Genomic DNA, 19152 nt, shown 5'->3' with positions numbered 1-19152 from the left:
GAGGGAATGTCCTGGATGGTGAGGATCCTTAATAAGAGAATGCCTCCTCTTAAAGCATCACCTATTGAAGGTGTCCTTGATGGTGGGGAAGCTAGTACCCACGATAGAACTGACTGAGCTGACAATCCTCTGTAGCTTTTTCCTATCCTGTGCACTGGCATACCAGACGGTGACGTAACCAGTCAGAATGCTCTCCACGGTACATCCATAGAAATTTGATCATCTTTAGTGACATACAAAATCTCCTCAAGCTCCTAATGAAGTATAGCCACTGGTGTGGCTTTTTTGTAATTGCATCAATATGTTAGGACCAGGATAGATCCTCAGAGATGTTGACACCCACAAACTTGACGCTGCACACCCTTTTCACCACTGACCACTCAATGAAAACGGGTGTGTGTTCTCCTGACTTCTCCTTCCTGAAGTCCACAATCAGTTCTGTGGTCTTACTGGCTCTGAGTGTATGGTTGCATTGTGACACTACTCGACCAGTTGACCTATCTCACTCCTGTTCACCTCCCTATCACCGTCTGAGATTCTGCCAACAACAGCGTGTCATCAGCAAATTTATGCTTGTATACTAATATGTATACTTATATACTAATTTTACATTAATCACGTTTTTATTCCCCCCAGAATTCCATCACCTCGCCTACCCACCACCCCCAGATTTACATATTTGCACACTAAGGGGAATTTACTGAACCCAATTGACCCGTCAACCTGTGCCAGAGGACCCAAGAGAATACACTTAGTCTCGGGAAACGTGAACCCCACTCAGGCAGCTTGCAAGATCAGGATGAAATCAAAGTTTCTTGTGCTATGAGAAAGCAGCTCTCATAGCCACACTACTGTGCTGCCAACTCTCTGGTGTCCCCCTGGTTGGCATAGCTCCCATTACAGGCAGAGCTGCAAGAATAATGCCCTCATCTTCAAGGCTGCTGAGCATCAAAATACTAAGGGTCAGGAATTCCCAACGCTTTCATATACCTGATAGGCACAGAGTCATTTACAGTCTATAATTTTACTTCGCAGTGATATGTAAACAGGGACGACAGGCTCACATTGGGGTCTCGGTTCTGGCTCAGCATCTCCAACCCCACATCAGAGTTTGCGGCTTCAGCCAGCTCAACATGGGGCAGACACACAGGAGCCGCAAGCTGCTGCCTTCACGCGACGGTTGGCAAAAATTGTCTAGTAACTGTAGAGTTTCCTTACTTTCATCTCAAGCTCCAAGTTTTGAAATGCAGGTGGAGATGAAGAGGCAGCCTGAGGCTCCAATGTTGTCCTGTCACACTCCTTTGCATAATCAACCCTTTGAATCTGTTAGAATGAACCCCTGACGGTGTAAGCAGAACTCTCCTGGAAACCCAATAAAGTTTCTTGTTCGTATCTGTTTCTTAAATCTGTTCACACCTGATTGTTTTTACATAGATACTGAAACCTGAATCAATGAGAAGGAATTAGGAATCACGAGTAAAACTCACTCTAAACCATTAAGATATTCCTGATCAACAGAGCTTCCTTATTAGATACTCGATTAGACTGAGGATATCAGAGGATATTCCCACTCCAATTTTCTGTTTTCTAAACCAGACTCTCGAGGATTATTACTTTTAAAACTAGACTTAACACAAACTTTGGGAATTCTATGTACACAGGATCACAAGAAATGCCTTATTCCTTCCTCAGAAAACTCAATCGTCATTCCAATGTGATTTTATTTTAACAATTCATGTTCCATAATTTCTAAATGAAGGTTTATAACATCCCTTAGGAGTACGTGGTACAAAATGTGAATTCCATACGCCAGGGTTGCCTGGCATAACTCCAACACTAGACCTAAACTGAACAAATTTTTAAATTGATTTCACCTCTTCACTCATCATAGCCCACGGTCTGTAGACATTGTTCTGGGCAGTGCATTCATTATCAGACTGAAGGGAAACTTGAACTTTAAATTACAAAGTTTATGGAAATAACATGCATATAGTATATGAGTATTTGCTGACACTATTTTCAGCAGAGGATGTTATTTGCTATCCGATTACTGCATTACCACTTATATCCAAATAGACTTAGATATATATTTGCCTAAGGCAATGTTAATGGGGATTTGATAGATAGATAGATAGATACTTTATTCATCCCCATGGGGAAATTCAACATTTTTTTCCAATGTCCCATACACTTGTTGTAGCAAAAACTCATTACATACAATACTTAACTCAGTAATAATATGATATGCATCTAAATCACTAACTCAAAAAGCATTAATAATAGCTTTAAAAAAAAAAGTTCTTAAGTCCTGGCAGTTGAATTGTAAAGCCTAATGGCATTGGGGAGTATTGACCTCTTCATCCTGTCTGAGGAGCATTGCATCGACAGTAACCTGTCGCTGAAACTGCTTCTCTGTCTCTGGATGGTGCTATGTAGAGGATGTTCAGGGTTTTCCATAATTGACCGTAGCCTACTCAGCGCCCTTCGCTCAGCTACCGATGTTAAACTCTCCAGTACTTTGCCCACGACAGAGCCCGCCTTCCTTACCAGCTTATTAAGACGTGAGGCGTCCTTCTTCTTAATGCTTCCTCCCCAACACGCCACCACAAAGAAGAGGGCGCTCTCAACAACTGACCTATAGAACATCTTCAGCATCTCACTGCAGACATTGAATGACGCCAACCTTCTAAGGAAGTACAGTCGACTCTGTGCCTTCCTGCACAAGGCATCTGTGTTGGCAGTCCAGTCTAGCTTCTCGTCTAACTGTACTCCCAGATACTTGTAGGTCTTAACCTGCTCCACACATTCTCCATTAATGATCACTGGCTCCATATGAGGCCTAGATCTCCTAAAGTCCACCACCATCTCCTTGGTCTTGGTGATATTGAGACGCAGGTAGTTTGAGTTGCACCATATCACAAAGTCCTGTATCAGTTTCCTATACTCCTCCTCCTGTCCATTCCTGACACACCCCACTATGGCCGTGTCATCAGCGAACTTCTGCACATGGCAGGACTCCGAGTTATATTGGAAGTCTGATGTGTACAGGGTGAACAGGACCGGAGAGAGTACGGTTCCCTGTGGCGCTCCTGTGCTGCTGACCACCGTGTCAGACCTACAGTCTCCCAACCGCACATACTGAGGTCTATCTGTCAAGTAGTCCACTATCCAATCCACCATGTGAGAGTCTACTCCCATCTCCGTTAGTTTGTGCTTTAAGATCTTGGGCTGGATGGTGTTAAAGGCACTAGAGAAGTCAAGGAATGTAATCCTCACAGCACAACTGACCCCATCTAGGTGAGAGAGTGATTTGTGCAGCAAATATGTGATAGCATCCTCCACTCCCACCTTCTCCTTATACGCAAACTGAAGCGGATCCCGGGCGTGCCTGGTTTGTGGCTTCAGATTCTGTATTATCAGCCGCTCCATGGTCTTCATCACGTGCGACGTCAAGGCAACAGGTCTGAAGTCATTCAACTCCTTTGGTTGTGGTTTCTTCGGTACCGGGACAATACAGGATGTTTTCCACTGTCTGGGTACTCTTCTCTGATCTAGACTCATGTTGAAGATGCGCTGTAGTGGTTGTCCCAGTTCAGTCGCACAGGCCCTCAGTACAAATCCCCAAAATCAGATGAAATAGATTTTAGTTTGTTATAGTGGAGAATCGATCAGTATTGATGAGATTCTGTAGAATGTAAAATATAATGTGTACATTTAAGGATGCTGATAAATCTAACTCATGAGCTAAAAAGTCATTATCTGACACCAGTAACTGTTTTTTATGAAATGTATAACATCCTGCTTTTGTATAGTAATTTAAATAAAGTAGCTGACAAGAGTGCAGACCTTCAAATGTTATGTTGGACTGGTAAGAAACTGAAGGTAAATGATGTACTGCACACAAACTGCTCCCAGCCAACATTGTTCCACTGCATGAGATCCAAGACTCTGGGCACTGCATAGCACCAATGATGAGCATCAAGAAGGAGCATTTACAGGACTGCGTTGTCAGTCGACTGGACAACATTCAGGGAATCATCTTCAGATCTGAACGAATAAGCCACAGTTGTCACCACCTTCAGAAAGACCTGTGTGGATGAGTGTGAGCCTTCGAGGTCATAATAGATATACCCTCAAATCAAAAGCCGTGAATGAACCTGGAAATTCATAGTCTGCTCTGGGCTAGATCTGTAGCATTTAAGACCTGTGATTCAGAACTATACAAAAAGTCCAGGAACCTTTGGAAGGTTCCAACTGAAGTTAGAGATGGAATTGGATACACATCAGCTCTAGTGGAGGGTTTGCAGACCCTTACGTCCTACAAGGTGAAACCTAGCATCATGAATGGCTATGTTGCTTCACTCCCAGGTGAGATCAATGCCTTTTATGCACATTTTGAAAGGGAGAATAAAACTACACCTGTGTGAGTCCCTGCAGCATCTGGTGACCCTGTGATCTCTATCTCAGAAGCCAACGTCAGAACGTCTTTCAGGAGGGTGAACCCTCACAAGGCATCAGACTCTGAATGTGTACCTGATAGGGCTCTGAAAACCTGTGCCAACCAACTTGCGGGAGTGTTCATGAACATCTTCAATCTCTCACTGCTGCATTTGGAGGTTTCCACCTGCTTCAAAAAGGTGACCATCATACCAGTGCCCAGGCAGAGCAGGGTTAACTACCTCAATGACTGTGCACTCACATCTACCATGATGAAGTGTTTTGAGAGGTTGGTCATGGATGGAATCAACTCCTGCCTAAGCAAGGACTTGGACCCGCTGCAAGTTGCCTGTTAACACAATAGGTCTACAGCTGATGCAATCTCACTGGCTTTCCACTTAGCCTTGGACACCTGAATGTTAGCAATGCCTACCTCAAACTGCAGTTTATTAGTTACAGCTCATTGTTCAATACAATCATACCCTCAGTTCTAATCTACAAGCTTCTGTATCTCCCTCTGCAACTGGATCATTGGCTTCCTCACCAAGAGACCACATTCAGTACAGATCAGAAATAACATGTCCTCCTCGCTGATCATCAACACTGGTGCACCTCAAGGATGAGTGCTTGGCCTACTGCTGTACTTTTCTCTACACTCACAACAGTGTGGCTAGGCACAGCTCGAACACCATCTATAAATATGCCGGTGGCACAACTCTCATTGGCAAAATTTCAGATGGTAACGAGAGGCATACATGAGCAAGATAGATCAGCTGGTTGAGTGGTGTTGGAACAACCTTACATGCAACATCAATAAGACCAAAGGATTGGACTTCAGGAAGAGGAAGTCTTTATCAAGGGATCAGCAGTGGAAAGGGTGAGCAATTTCAAGTTCTTGAGTGTCATCATCCCTGAAGATCAATCCTAGGTCCAATATATTGATGAAAATTTCAAAAAAGTTATGACAGCAGCTATGTTTCATTAGAAGTTTCAGGAGACATGGAATATTACCAAAGACACTTACTTGCAAATCTGATGTACCATGGAGATGATTCTTAACTGACTGCATCATCATTTGGTATGGAGAAGCCGCTGCATAGGATTGGCAAAAGCTGCAGAAAGTTGTGAACTCAATCAGCTCCATCATGGGCACAAGTCTTCCCAGCATTGAGGACACCTCTTTGCATTGCCTAATTAATTTAATTTATAAATACTGTATCTATATATATATATTCCTTATTGTAACTTATAGGTTTTTTAAAAATATTTTGTACTGCTGCCACAAAGCAACAGATCTCACAACATATACCAGTGATATTAAACTGAACTTTTAATTAAACTTAGGTCAGTGTATCAAGACTTGTAGAGGTAGAACATTTTACAAGCAATAGAAGGGAGAAGGACACTCTGCAAGAGACATACAGTCTATATTACTTCAGTTAGGGTTGATAGTGAGCAATGGCCAGGAAAATCTTGGGGGGGGTGTGAGATTGAACACTAGGTTTTGTTAGAAGAGATGCAATAGAAAGTAGCATATGATCGTAACCTGACCTTTTCTTTATTTTCAAAAAAAAATACTTAGGAGCTCAAACAACAAAAGCAAAAGCAACATTTCAGACCATCACCTTTTCATCACTCCCAAAATTTTGACATTTTTTTGTAATTTAACCTGTTCTTTCTTCCACACTCTCACAGACTTTCGCTTGCCTTTCCTCCTCCTCCATAGCACATCACTACATCTTAAAAGTTAGAGACACTCAGGACAGTAACAACGCTTTAGCCCACCATATACATGCTGATAAACAACATCTACGGTAATCCCATTTCCCACCAATTACCCATCTACACTGGCCAATCTCCCACCAGTTACCTATCTACACTAATCCCATTTCCCACCAATTACCCATCTACACTGGCCAGTCTCCCACCAATTACCTTTCTACGCTAATCCCATTTCCCACCAATTACCCATCTATACTAATTCCATTTCTTTATTACCTTTAACCTGCCCAATTCTCATGAAAAATCTTTCACCAAGTGAAAGTAAAAATGACTTCATCAATGGACTTGTCTTTTACCAAGTAGAAATTACTTTGAAATGGGGAAACTTGCAAGGCCATCTGGGTTATCATCTTATCTGACAAGGAAGGAAGGAAGATCAGTTAGGTTTTTTCAGCATCTCTTCTGAACATGCTGGTAAATTAAACCAAAAATATGTTCTGCCAAATGAAAGAGCTTACACAGAGAGAAAGTAAGCTTTTATTTGTGAGCTTATTCCCAGAGTTAAGTGTGAATATAACTGGCACTTCTGTTCATCTCTGTCCCTGTATTTTCTAATATTGAGAACCTGGTTACTCAATCACAATAGTAGGCCAGCCCAGGTAAGGATATTAATGGACCTGATGGGTTTTTCCTTCAATCTAATACTTAATGAGCCTAACAACACACACAAAATGCTGGTGGAACACAGCAGGCCAGGCAGCATCTATAGGGAGAAGCACTGTCGAAGGGTCTCGGCCCCAAACGACAACAGTGCTTCTCCCTATTGATGCTGCCTGGCCTGCTGTGTTCCACCAGCATTCTGTGTGTGTGTTGTTTGAATTTCCAGCATCTGCAGATTTCCTCGTGTTTGCTACTTAATGAGCCTAGTTTTTTTTTGTTTTTTTGTTTGATTCCAAATTAATAAGTAGGATGGACATCAAATAGTTAAGAAAATGCATTAGCCCTTCAGTGTCTAAGTCCTTCAGCGTCTGAGAGTGTCAGGTTATTGGAGTTTTACTGTAAATATACTGGAAATGTTGGTAGGCACAAAGACCTATGTGAGTGACAGTGGCTAACAAGAGTGTCCCCTTCCCTGTGGAGCAGTCCTCTTAGTTTCTGCACTTTGCTGTTCTCTCTGGAGCTCCAATGTACCTTCTCTTCTCCCTCAGGCACTGAGTGTGAGCTTGCAGGTGGAGGTCCTCCCAGCTACACTTCATCGAGGCATCGGCCAACAGAACCACAGACGGTGGAAGCTAGTGCGAGTGGGGAAGGTGAGAGTCAAGACGGGTACAGTGGTGATGTGGAAGGTGACACCAGAAGGAGCCCAGCAGGTCAGTTCTGCCCTGGAAAATGGCTGGTATGTGATTCCATTTGATCCTCTGCATCTGCGATCCTTTTCTGTTTCTTTCTGTCTTGCTCTCTTTCAAATTTTCCCTTCTTTCTTTTTTATATTTTCATTTCTTGAATCTGCCTGTCACTGTCAACTCTCTACTGCCCATAACACTGCTGGCATTTAGGGCAGCAATGAAGGTCCTCCATCACTGGGGATGTTCAGGGCTTCTTCCTCATGTCAGTAGCTTGGTTTTCACTACTGTTGGTCATGCAGGTTCTGGGTGGAGACTCTGGAATACCATCACAATCAGATGTAGAAGGATTCTTCATTGTTGTTTCCATAAAATTTTGTTTAACCAGTCAGTGTTGCTAGCCCGGAACTGAACCACTCTTAGTCTGGCTTCTGCCCTTTGACCTGTTTGGCCTGAGTGGTCCTACCAAGAGCGAAAGCATAAAGCCCTGACTTCAGCCCTCTCCGGCTCATTGGGGCCTGCAAGCCTCCAAACCCAATGACAAAGTTGTGTTCTCTTGGAAGTGTAACTGGCAACACCCATCACAGCCTTAGTCCAAGCATGGACCAAAGAGCTAATAAGGTGAAAGTGACTGACCTTGAAATCACATTTGTGTGAGAGTAATATCAAGATGCTCTAGTGAAACGGAAGTTAATGGGCATCACAAGGAACACACTCCAGTGCCTGGAGCTGTACCTCACCTAAATGAAGATGTTATAAATATTGGAGGCCAATCATCCCACCTCAGATATTATCTCAGGCCCAGCTATCTTCTTCGGCTTCATCCAATAACTTCTTCCATCATAAGATCAGAAATTCCTTCAAACAGGGATTTTATCCCTGTAATTAGAAGCACATGAAAATGCCGCACTGGAAAAGCTTGTGAATATCATTGGAAGAATCTGAAAGTGGTACCCATTCCTTCAAGCATTGACTCTGTTCTCAATAAACTTTCACAGTCCATTCTATACATTCACCAGACTCTGTGGAAAGTTAATAAATTTAGCCATCTGTGACACTTCCATCTTCTCAAGGATGACTCCTGTTTGCCTGTATTTTTTTTGTGACACAGAAGGAGGCTATTAGTCTAGTGACTCCCAACATATTAAAGCGTCATCCCTACACACCCTCTCCTTATTTCCCTGCATATTATTTTCTCTCAAACACCCATCAACGTTTCTGTTTAATTCTTACCTGCTCCTAGCGGCCATTCACGGTGATCAGTTCACCAAATGGGTATGGGAGGAGGCCAGGGCATTCTGCAGAAATCCATACAGTTACAGGGAGAGCAAGCAAACTCCACACAGGAAGCACCAAAAGTCAGGACTGAATATGGGTTGCTAGAGCTGTGAAGCCAAAATATAACCATATAACAATTACAGCACGGAAACAGGCCATCTCGGCCCTTCTAGTCCGTGCTGAACGCTTACTCTCACCTAGTCCCATCTACCTGCACTCAGCCCATAACCCTCCATTCCTTTCCTGTCCATATACCTATCCAATTTTATTTTTTTTTTAATGACAAAATTGAACCTGTCTCTACCACTTCTACTGGAAGCTCATTCCACACAGCTACCACTCTGAGTAAAGAAGTTCCCCCTCGTATTACCCCTAAGCTTTTGCCCCTTAACTCCCAATTCATGTTCTCTTGTTTGAATCTCCCCTACTCTCAATGGAAAAAGCCTATCCACGTCAACTCCATCTATCCCCCTCATAATTTTAAATATCTCTTACAAGTCCCCCCTCAACCTTCTATGCTCCAAAGAATAAAGACCTAACTTGTTCAACCTTTCTCTGTAACTTAGGTGCTGAAACCCAGGTAACATTCTAGTAAATCTCCTCTGTACTCTCTCTATTTTGTTGACATCTTTCCTATAATTCGGTGACCAGAACTGTACACAATACTCCAAATTTGGCCTCACCAATGCCTTGTACAATTTTAACATTACATCCCAACTTCCCTGCTCTGATTTATAAAGGACAGCATACCAAAAGCTTTCTTCACCACCCTATCCACATGAGATTCCACCTTCAGGGAACTATGCACCATTATTCTTAGATCACTCTGTTCTACTGCATTCCTCAATGCCCTACCATTTACCATGTATATCCTATTTTGATTAGTCCTACCAAAATTTAGCACCTCACACTTATCAGCATTAAACTCCATCTGCCATCTTTCAGCCCACTCTTCTAACTGGCCTAAATCTCTCTGCAAGCTTTGAAAACCTACTTCATTATCCACAACGCCACCTATCTTAGTATTATCTGCTTACTTACTAATCCAATTTACCATCCCGTCATTCAGATCATTAATGTATATGACAAACAGCACTGGACCCAGTACAGATCCCTAAGGCACCCCACTAGTCACCAGCCTCCAACCTGACAAACAGTTATCCACCACTACTCTCTGGCATCTCCCATCCAGCCACTGTTGAATCCATTTTACTACTTCAATATTAATACCTAACAATTGAACCTTCCTAACTAACCTTCCATGTGGAACCTTGTCAAAGGCCTTACTGAAGTCCATAAGTCCATATAGACAACATCCACTGCTTTACCCTCGACAACTTTCCTGGTAACCTCTTCAAAAAATTCAATAAGATTTGTCAAACATGACCTTCCACGCACAAATCTATGTTGACTGTTCCTAATCAGACCCTGTCTATCCAGATAATTATATATACCATCTCTAAGAATACTTTCCATTAATTTACCCACCACTGACGTCAAACTTACAGGCCAATAATTGCTAGGTTTACTCTTAGAACCCTTTTTAAACAATGGAACCACATGAGCAATACGCCAATCCTCCGGCACCATCTCTGTCTCTAATGACATTTGAAATATTTCTGTCAGAGCCCCTGCTATTTCTACACCAACTTCCCTCAAGGTCCCAGGGAATATCCTGTCAGGATCCAGAGATTTATTCATTTTTATATTCTTTAAAAGCGCCAGTACTTCCTCTTCTTTAATCATCATAGTTTCCATAACTACCCTACTTGTTTCCCTTACCTTACATGATTCAAAATCCTTCTCCTTAGTGAATACCGAAGAAAAGAAATTGTTCAAAATCTCCCCCATCTCTTTCGGCTCCATACATAGCTGTCCACTCTGATGCTCTAAGGGTCCAATTTTACCCTTCACTATCCTTTTGCTATTAATACAACTGTAGAAACCCTTTGGATTTATTTTCACCTTACTTGCCAAAGCAACCTCATATTTTCTTTTAGCTTTTCTAATTTCTTTCTTAAGATTCTTTTTACATTCTTTATATTCCTCGAGCACCTCATTTACTCCATGCTGCCTATATTTATTGTAGATCTCCCTCTTTTTCCAAACCAAGTTTCCAATATCCCTTGAAAACCATGGCTCTCTCAAACTTTTAACCTTTTCCTTTCAACCTAACAGGAACATAAAGATTCTGTACCCTCAAAATTTCACCTTTAAATGACCTCTATTTCTCTACATCCTTCCCATGAAACAAATTGTCCCAATCCACTCCTTCTAAATCCTTTCGCGTCTCCTCAAAGTTAGCCTTTCTCCAATCAACAATCTCAACCCTGGGTCCAGTCCTATCCTTCTCCATAATTATATTGAAACTAATAGCATTGTAATCACTGGACCCGAAGTGCTCCCCAACCCTACCTCCGTCACCTGACCTATCTCATTCCCTAACAGGAGATCCAACACTGCCCCTTCTCTAGTTGGTACCTCTATGTATTGCTGCAGAAACCTATCCTGCACACATTTTACAAACTCCAAACCATCCAGCCCTTTTACAGAATGGGCTCCCCAGTCTATGTGTGGAAAATTAAAATCTCCCACACTCACAACCTTGTGCTTACTACAAATATCTGCTATCTCCCTACAAATTTGCTCCTCCAATTCTCGCTCCCCATTAGGTGGTCTATAATACACCCCTATAAGTGGTACTACACCTTTCCCATTCCTCAATTCCACACAAATAGCCTCCCTAGACAAACCCTCTCATCTATCCTGCCAAATTCCAATGAAATCCAGGAATATTTAGTTGCCAATCACACCCCTCCTGCAACCATGTTTCACTAATCGCAACAACATCATATTACCAGGTACCAATCATCAATCCAAAATATACAGAATTTCTTTTTTTTTATCTCTGAGTGAATACCAACACTGAAACTGTTTAAAATATTCCCTGATACTATCTGAACAGTTAATAACCTGACCAACCCACATCCTCTTGAGCCAACAGATCAAACCCATTGCACAATACATACAAACTGTACAGAGCCGATGAATCATTCATTATTATTGTTGTTCAGAAAGCACTCATGCAGAATAGTTAATGCATTTGCTTATTTAACAGTAGATGTTACATCACGGTAATTCATTTGGAGAAGATTCAATATGAAAAGCACTATATAAATGGTGTTTCGATATAGTACTAAGCACTGAAAAAGATCACAGAGCACAGGTTGGTCTTGTAAATGATTTATTCTCCTGAATACTGGGTTGTGAAATCCTTATCATCTTGAATATTTCAACATGTGAGATTACCTATTTTCCTATGCATCAGAGCACAGTTATTGTGATGCTTTGGTCTAATGCTGTGAATCTGGAAAACTGAAATAAAAGCAAAATATGCTGGAAACACTCAGCAGGTCAGTTAGCATCAGTGGAGAGAGAAACACAATTCATGTTTCAGGTCAAAGACCCTTCGCCAAAACTGGGAAAGAGAGGAAGACACAAAAGACTGAAAATGCTGGAGTCTAGAGCATCACACAAAGTGCAGGAGAAAGTCGGGGGTCAGACAGGATCTACAAAGGGAAATGGGTGGTCGCCATTTCAGGTCGAGAACCCTCATCTGGACTGGTGAAGGGTCTCCCAGTCCAGATGAAAGGTCTTGACCAGTAACGCCGACTGTTCATTTTCCCCTATAGATGGTCACTGACCCACTGAGTTTCTCAGGTGTTTTGTGTGTTGGGAAAGAGAGGGCATGAGTTGTAGAGATGGTGTGGGAGATGTGGAAAGGACATAGGGTATGGCTAGGGTTACTGTGGGGACAGGCTATCGATGAAGCATCAGGCCCAAAAGTTAATAAGGGCTGTTAAAGAGAGAGCACAAAGGAAAAAGTTAAAGGAGTGAAATTAAAAGCTGAAAGAAGTGAGCAAATGGTCAGGCTGGGCTTATGAAGAGAGAAGAGATGAATTAAAATTGTAAGAGACACACAAGAGATAGTAGATGCTGGAATATGGAGCCAAAAAAAGCCCCAAATACGGGAAACACAGCGGGTTTGAAGAGTTCCAACCCAAAATGAGGAGTGAGTTAATGTTGTTCAGTTTAATGTTTTGAGATACAGCATGGTAACCGGCCTTCCCAGCCCAACAAGCCCACACTACCCAATTACACCCATGTAACCAATGAACCTACTAACCTGTACATCATTGGAATGTGGGAGGAAACCGGAGCACCCAGAGGAAACTCACATACTAGCTCCTTACACTGAGTTCCTTAGTGTTTTGTGTGTTGGGAAAGAAAGGGAACCAGCTGTAGGGAGAATGAGGGAGGTATGGAAAGGAATTGAACCTGGGTCACCAGCACAGTAATAGCATTACACTAACTGCTGCCCCTAAACAGAGGGCTGGTCCAGGATTTGGAACTGGGTCCTGTTTTATCCCCAAAGCAGGGATCATACCCCTAGACCTAGAGCCACCCGCTTTGTCTCCTTGGGCTGATTTCACAAGAGTCAGACAGCATCAAAGACCAGAGGGATTGTAATACTCACTTCCAATCTGAATTACAGAGGCCAAAATAGGATGTTACTGTGCGCTTGAAAGTAAACATACCAGAAATAGACACAGAATTAATCAGGAAGATAATGACAGTGCAAAAATAGGTGGAGAAACAGATTGAAGGGGATGCTGACATGGGTACATGCCACCAGACTGCTGATGTTTCCAGTGTTTTGTGTTTTATTCCTATGACCCCACTAACTTTAATTCCAACCATTTTTCCCAGCTGGACGACGTCATACTTCAGCTCCAGTTTCCCGAGCTCCTGCAGCCCTCCACCAAGCTGCTGTACCACAGGCACTTCAAGCAAGTACGTACCTCCTGAGGAAATGAGGCGACTCTTGGCAAAAGTCCATGACCCATTGAGTGAGAAACTGGAACAGTTTCAATGCACAGGAGAGAAGTTCAGATCAGTGAGGGAATTATTGAAGGCAGATGGGAAAGAGCTTTGGGGAAGCATTGTAGAATCAGCCCTTAAAAATCTTGCAGTAACAACCTCCCAGAATCTGCTGCTACAGTTGCAGCAAGTGGCATTTATGCCCACTGTAGGGCTTGCAGTAAACTCTGGTGGAAGATCAGCAAACCTATGCTGAAAAAAAAAGCAGTAAGAGGAGCATGAGTTGGCCATCCACTCTTCCAATCCTCTTCTGCCATTGACAAAGATCATGGCTGCACTTATACCTCAGCGCCATTTTCCATCAATGTTCCCATTTCTCTTGTCTCCCAGAAAAAAGCTGATCTCTTCACTGAGGTGGAGAATTCCAAAGGTTCACCACCCTCTCCTCTCTGTCATAGTTTATTTAAAGCAATGTTCCCAGTCCTAGACTCCTTAGCTAATAGGAACATCACCCTTTACATTTCAATCAGATGTCCCCTCATTCATCTAAACTCATGGTCACCAAACTTTTTAAGCCCAAGATCCCCTACCTCGGCCTTAGCGAAAGGCAAGACCAACCCCAGATCAATTAGTTACATGCATGCGCACTGGGGCAGAAAAGACTGGAAGTAAAACCCCGTAACCTGGAAGTAGAAATAATGTATAAACACCAGGGGTACCCACCCTTTTTTGCACTGCAGACCAGTTTAATATTGACAATATCCTTGCGGACCGGCTGACGGGGGAGGGGGGTGTGTTAAACACAACGAGAATACAGCGATACACAAAGGGGGTTCCTTACGTCCAGTCTATTCTGCAATTTAGTTTTCACGGCTCTCGGCACTTAGCTGCTGTCCCGCTTGCTCACGTTTTTTCCACTGAAAAAAACTCAACGGGTTTGTCTTTAAGTGCAGGGTGCTTGGACTCAAGGTGCCGAAGCAGTTTTGAGGGCTCCATTGCCTCATTAGACAGCCTCCAGGCCCGAACCCCAGACTCCCACCCGCCCACCGCCAGATGCCTTGGCCAGGTGCAGCTGATCGTGGGTGGGGTGAGAGGACAAGGTCAGGGCCGGAGGTCTCCATGCCGGGTCCGCAGGGGTAGCAGTCCGAAAAGAGTGACCGACTGAGCGAGGAGTGCGACAGGACGCGCACCCGCCCCCCCCCCACCCCCTTGTAGGATCTATCAGCCAACAAAAGTTTGCTTCAGTAGATCGCAGTGAGGTAGCTGCTCTGCTACTTATGAAACGCTGAGCCCGAATTAGGTTGTCTGCGAATATTTTGGCACTGGGTTCCCCACCAACATTCGGTGTGCTGAACAGGTTTAGAGGCAGCACTCCAGGCCAGTAGCAACGGCACTTCCCGCCGGCTGCCCGAGGCCAACCAGTGATCACTGGCGCGAAGGTATCACTGCATTTAGGCGACTGATGACCTCACGTGAGGTCAAGTTCAACAGTGGGTGTGACAGGGAGTGAGGAAAGGTGCAGCTGACTCATATTGTTTCCTCACAGCCCGGTGGTTGGGGACCACTGAAGAACACTGTGTAGTGCGTGGCGGGGGAGCTACACGCATGTGCACGGGGCAAAAAGAACGGGACTAAAACCCCGCAACCCGGAAACAATCTCTCAACAGTATTTGTGTATTTATTTTTCTTTTTTTTTGGGATCTACTGGGAAAATCTCAAAGATCAACCAGTCAATCGCGATTGACGGGTTGGCGACCACTAATCTAAACGGTACAGAATATAGGCAATCTGCTTATCCCCTCATACAAGAAAATCCACCATCCTTGGAATCAATCCAGTGATGGTATTCCATCCTTTCCTTGATAAAGAGACTATAACTGCACACTTTACTCCATGTGCAGTCTCACAAAGTCCATAAATAATTGTAAAAAGACTTCCTTATTCCCCTATCAGTTTCTCTCTTGAGAAAGGCTAATGTACCAGTTTCCCTCATAATTGCTCCTTGTATCTGCATGTGGCCTTCACCTACTCAATTTCATTTGAACAGTGCCCACTAGATATTACCCCTTCTCAACCCAGCAACTAACTGGTAACTTCACTATAAAATGTGTTTTGTCAGTCAATAAGTGTCCCTGAGAAACATACAGAGCCTTCCTAACCTATTTCATTTCAAGTGAAAGGAAGGTTCATGAAAAGTTCTGTTTCATTCAGTTCCATGTATGAAGGCACTTGTTTTGCAGAAATGCACTTTGCCTTGGATCTGCCTTCTTGCCTGAGTATCCCAGTATTCTGTAAATCAAGATGACTGCCGTAGATCCTGGAAAAGCAGCACAAGGGCTGTACCTCCTCCGAATCCCACAACTCTGACAACCAATATTTTTGATTACAGATTGAATGATCCTAATACTGTTTTTTTTTCCATTCACCCCTCCACTCTCAAATTGATGTGAACCTTCCCCAGTCACTATATCACAATAGATTAATGGATCCCCATAGACGACACTATAATATTATATTGATCAAACACATCCTAGGGCAGGGTTTCCAACTTTTTTTATGCCGTGGACCAATACTATTAAGCAAAGAATCTGTGAATCCCAGGTTGGGAACCACTGTAGGGCCTAGGCAGTAATATCATAATATTAGCTGTATGTTAAATAGGCCTGTATTTTAAGAGGAAGGCTTCATTCCCTGTGAACTCCATTTTGCTACTCATTATTGGAGAGCTGTGGACTTGTTGATTTGGCATTTTGTTTTCGTCTTTGTGTTTACAGATGTCCCTGGAGCCTATCGACCAGGTCAAGGAGTGACTCCCAGATACCCGGAGCAAAAGCCAAGTAAGAGCAGCTCCCATGTCCCTTCCCCCACTTCTGTGTCCTCTTTTACATCTCCGAACACTGGGCCATCAACCAGGGTTGAAGAAGGAATGACTTTTGTCTGTTTTCTCTCTCTGTGTGACAGTGGTAGGATCAACAGCCTTGTCGCATTCTGTGTCTAGTCAACCTCCCCCATCATTGGACCCATCAAGGGAGGAGAGAGGCTCCCGTCAGCAAGGCCAGTTTGTGGCGCCCAGTGTGGCCCCTGCAATGCCCCTCTCCCGCCAGCAGGAGCAGCAGCAGGTCGAGGAGGACGAGGAGGCTTACGATTCGGATGAGCCCAGTGAGTGATAGTTGGGGAAATCCAAAGGGGTTTGTTATCAGTGAGTGTAAACCTGTGGTGGGAGAGTCAATATGAGGGAGGAGATGCAAAACTACAATCTGTGTCTGCTTGGCAGAATGGGGGGGGGGGGGGGGTAGGAGGGGTGGTGTCACAGTTAGTGGATCTACTGCCTCACAACACCAGAGACCCTGAGTCCTGACATCAAATCCTGTCTGTGTAGAGTTAGAACATAGAACAGCTCAGGAAAAGGCCATTGGGCCCACAATGTTGTGTGGAACCAGCTAAAAAGCAAATCAGAAAACACCCAATCATTAATCCCTTCTACCTACACCATTCCATATCCCTCCATCTTCCTTACATCCAAATGTCTGTTAAAAGTCTCCAATGTAATTGCCTCTGACTACCATAGCAGACAGCGCATTAAAGCTATCCACTACTCTGAGTACAAAACTTACCCCTCACATCCCCCTTGAAGCTACCCCTTCTTATCTTCAATGTATGCCCTTCAGCCATTTCAACCCTGGGAAACAGCTGCTCTCTGTCCACTCCATCTATGCCACCCATAACCTGGTAACCCTCTATCAGCTCTCCCTGCGCCTGTGTGGGTCTCCTCTGCATGCTCCGGTTTCCTCCTGTGTCCCAAAGGCATGCAGGTCGGTTATTTTAGTTCTACCACTTTAAATTTCTGCTGCTGTGTAGGTGAGCAGTTCATTCTGGGGGGAGTTACTTCCGCCCTTCTGCCCCACAATCGTTCAAAGTGACCTGGTTCTGGACTTGGCAGGTAAAGCACCTTGGCCCAGCTTTGCCGTTTAACTGGTATTTCATAAGTGCAAGTTCTGTTGCAGGGCTTCAGGGGCATGCTATAAAAGAAGTTCAGGTTTATTCCACTCTGGTGAAGCAGTCAGTATATTCTCAGTGGAATACAAGCAAACCATATGTGCCAATTTTGCTTGTGAGATGTCAGCTGTTTCATCAGTAGAAAGGTATCAGAATGTTAGTACACTCCAACTCACCAGTTCTTCATGCACTGGTGATGTGACACTTACCAGAGTGGATTATTGTCTTTAAAGCAAAACAAACAATGATTGATAAAAGTGCTCCTTACATCCTAACGTTGGCAATCATTTGCTCAGATGGTTTTGGTTGTGTTCACAGCAACACTGGGAGCGCTGGAGTTCAGTCTGATATACGACCAGGTCAACAATGCTTTGCACTGCACCATCGTAAAAGCAAAGGTGAGCTGGCATCATTTCCCCATTTTCCAATAAGACTGGGAAGATTCCAGCAATATCCAGTTGATTCTGAAATTTCTTCCACCAAGAGAATAGAAGTCGGCGTATACTCATTATCACTGAAGGCAGAAACCCTCAATACGTTTAAAAAATCAATTCAATTGTCATTCGACCATACATGAATACAGTTAAATGAAACAGCTTTACTACAAGGTCAAGGTGCAAAACATATTACCAACAATGGCACACAGGATCACTGTCACAAGACTCCCTACGCCTTCCCCCCACTGCCCGACAACACCGCGGCTTGAGAGCCAGTCGTTGCATATACAAGCACATATAGAATATTAGTAAAAAACACAGCCACACAATACATATATGTAAAGTCCTTTATAAGCACTAACTGAGCACTCAGCTTTTGTACCTAAATGCAGAATAACCAGCTTCTGTGCAAATAGGTTTTTATATTTCCATACAATGATTTTAACTGCTTTCATTGCAAAGAGAGACTTGGAATCCTATAGTCTGGTATAAGCACAGGCCTACAGGGGACTGGATGTGGTGGTTGGTGCGTTCGAACAGAATGATAGGGCCAGTTGAGATATTGAGCTCTGAGGGAGGTTTGGATTGTCACTTCAGAGATTGAAGCATTTATTTCAGATTGCTGGATTAAGCCAACCCTCAGAACTGGTTTATCAAAGATCTATTGTCATTTGGATTATCCTGATGTCAAAGTAGATATCCTCCTGAAAGCAATGGCATCCACTTTGTTTATTTGTGGCAACTTTATGAATTCAGCCAATGTACTGACTGGACATTTATGACTCCTGTCCTCCAGGGACTGAAACCCATGGATTCTAACGGCTTGGCTGATCCATATGTGAAAGTTCACCTCCTGCCTGGAGCCAGCAAGGTGAGATTGTGAGCACATTTTATTGTCCTCCATCAGTCCCACTGGAGATATGTGACCCCTCTGCTCTTTAACCACTGTGATATAAGGGAAGCTTCTATGTTGTGATATCTAATGAGATATCACCATAACCTGGCTTTCCAAAATCTCACAGGTCTGTTTCTGATATACTGACTTTGCTTCTGAGAAA

The 19152-nt window shown here is 43.5% G+C and overlaps 1 protein-coding gene across 11 annotated transcripts in view; it reads left to right on the top strand.

Moving 5' to 3' along the window:
* Window positions 1-19152, top strand: part of LOC140738485 (rabphilin-3A-like) — a 267048-nt gene that overhangs the window by 202926 nt on the left and 44970 nt on the right. For all 11 annotated transcript variants that reach the window (XM_073065818.1, XM_073065822.1, XM_073065815.1 and 8 more), the window contains 6 exons: window positions 7368-7529; window positions 13551-13634; window positions 16436-16498; window positions 16623-16820; window positions 17976-18055; window positions 18891-18965. In XM_073065818.1, coding sequence (XP_072921919.1) covers window positions 7368-7529; window positions 13551-13634; window positions 16436-16498; window positions 16623-16820; window positions 17976-18055; window positions 18891-18965 — 662 coding nt within the window. The remainder of the gene's footprint in view (window positions 1-7367; window positions 7530-13550; window positions 13635-16435; window positions 16499-16622; window positions 16821-17975; window positions 18056-18890; window positions 18966-19152) is intronic.

The sequence above is a fragment of the Hemitrygon akajei genome, chromosome 14 (genome assembly GCF_048418815.1).
Source record: "Hemitrygon akajei chromosome 14, sHemAka1.3, whole genome shotgun sequence".
Classification (NCBI taxonomy): domain Eukaryota; kingdom Metazoa; phylum Chordata; class Chondrichthyes; order Myliobatiformes; family Dasyatidae; genus Hemitrygon; species Hemitrygon akajei.
This window is presented reverse-complemented; position numbering and strand designations above follow the sequence as displayed.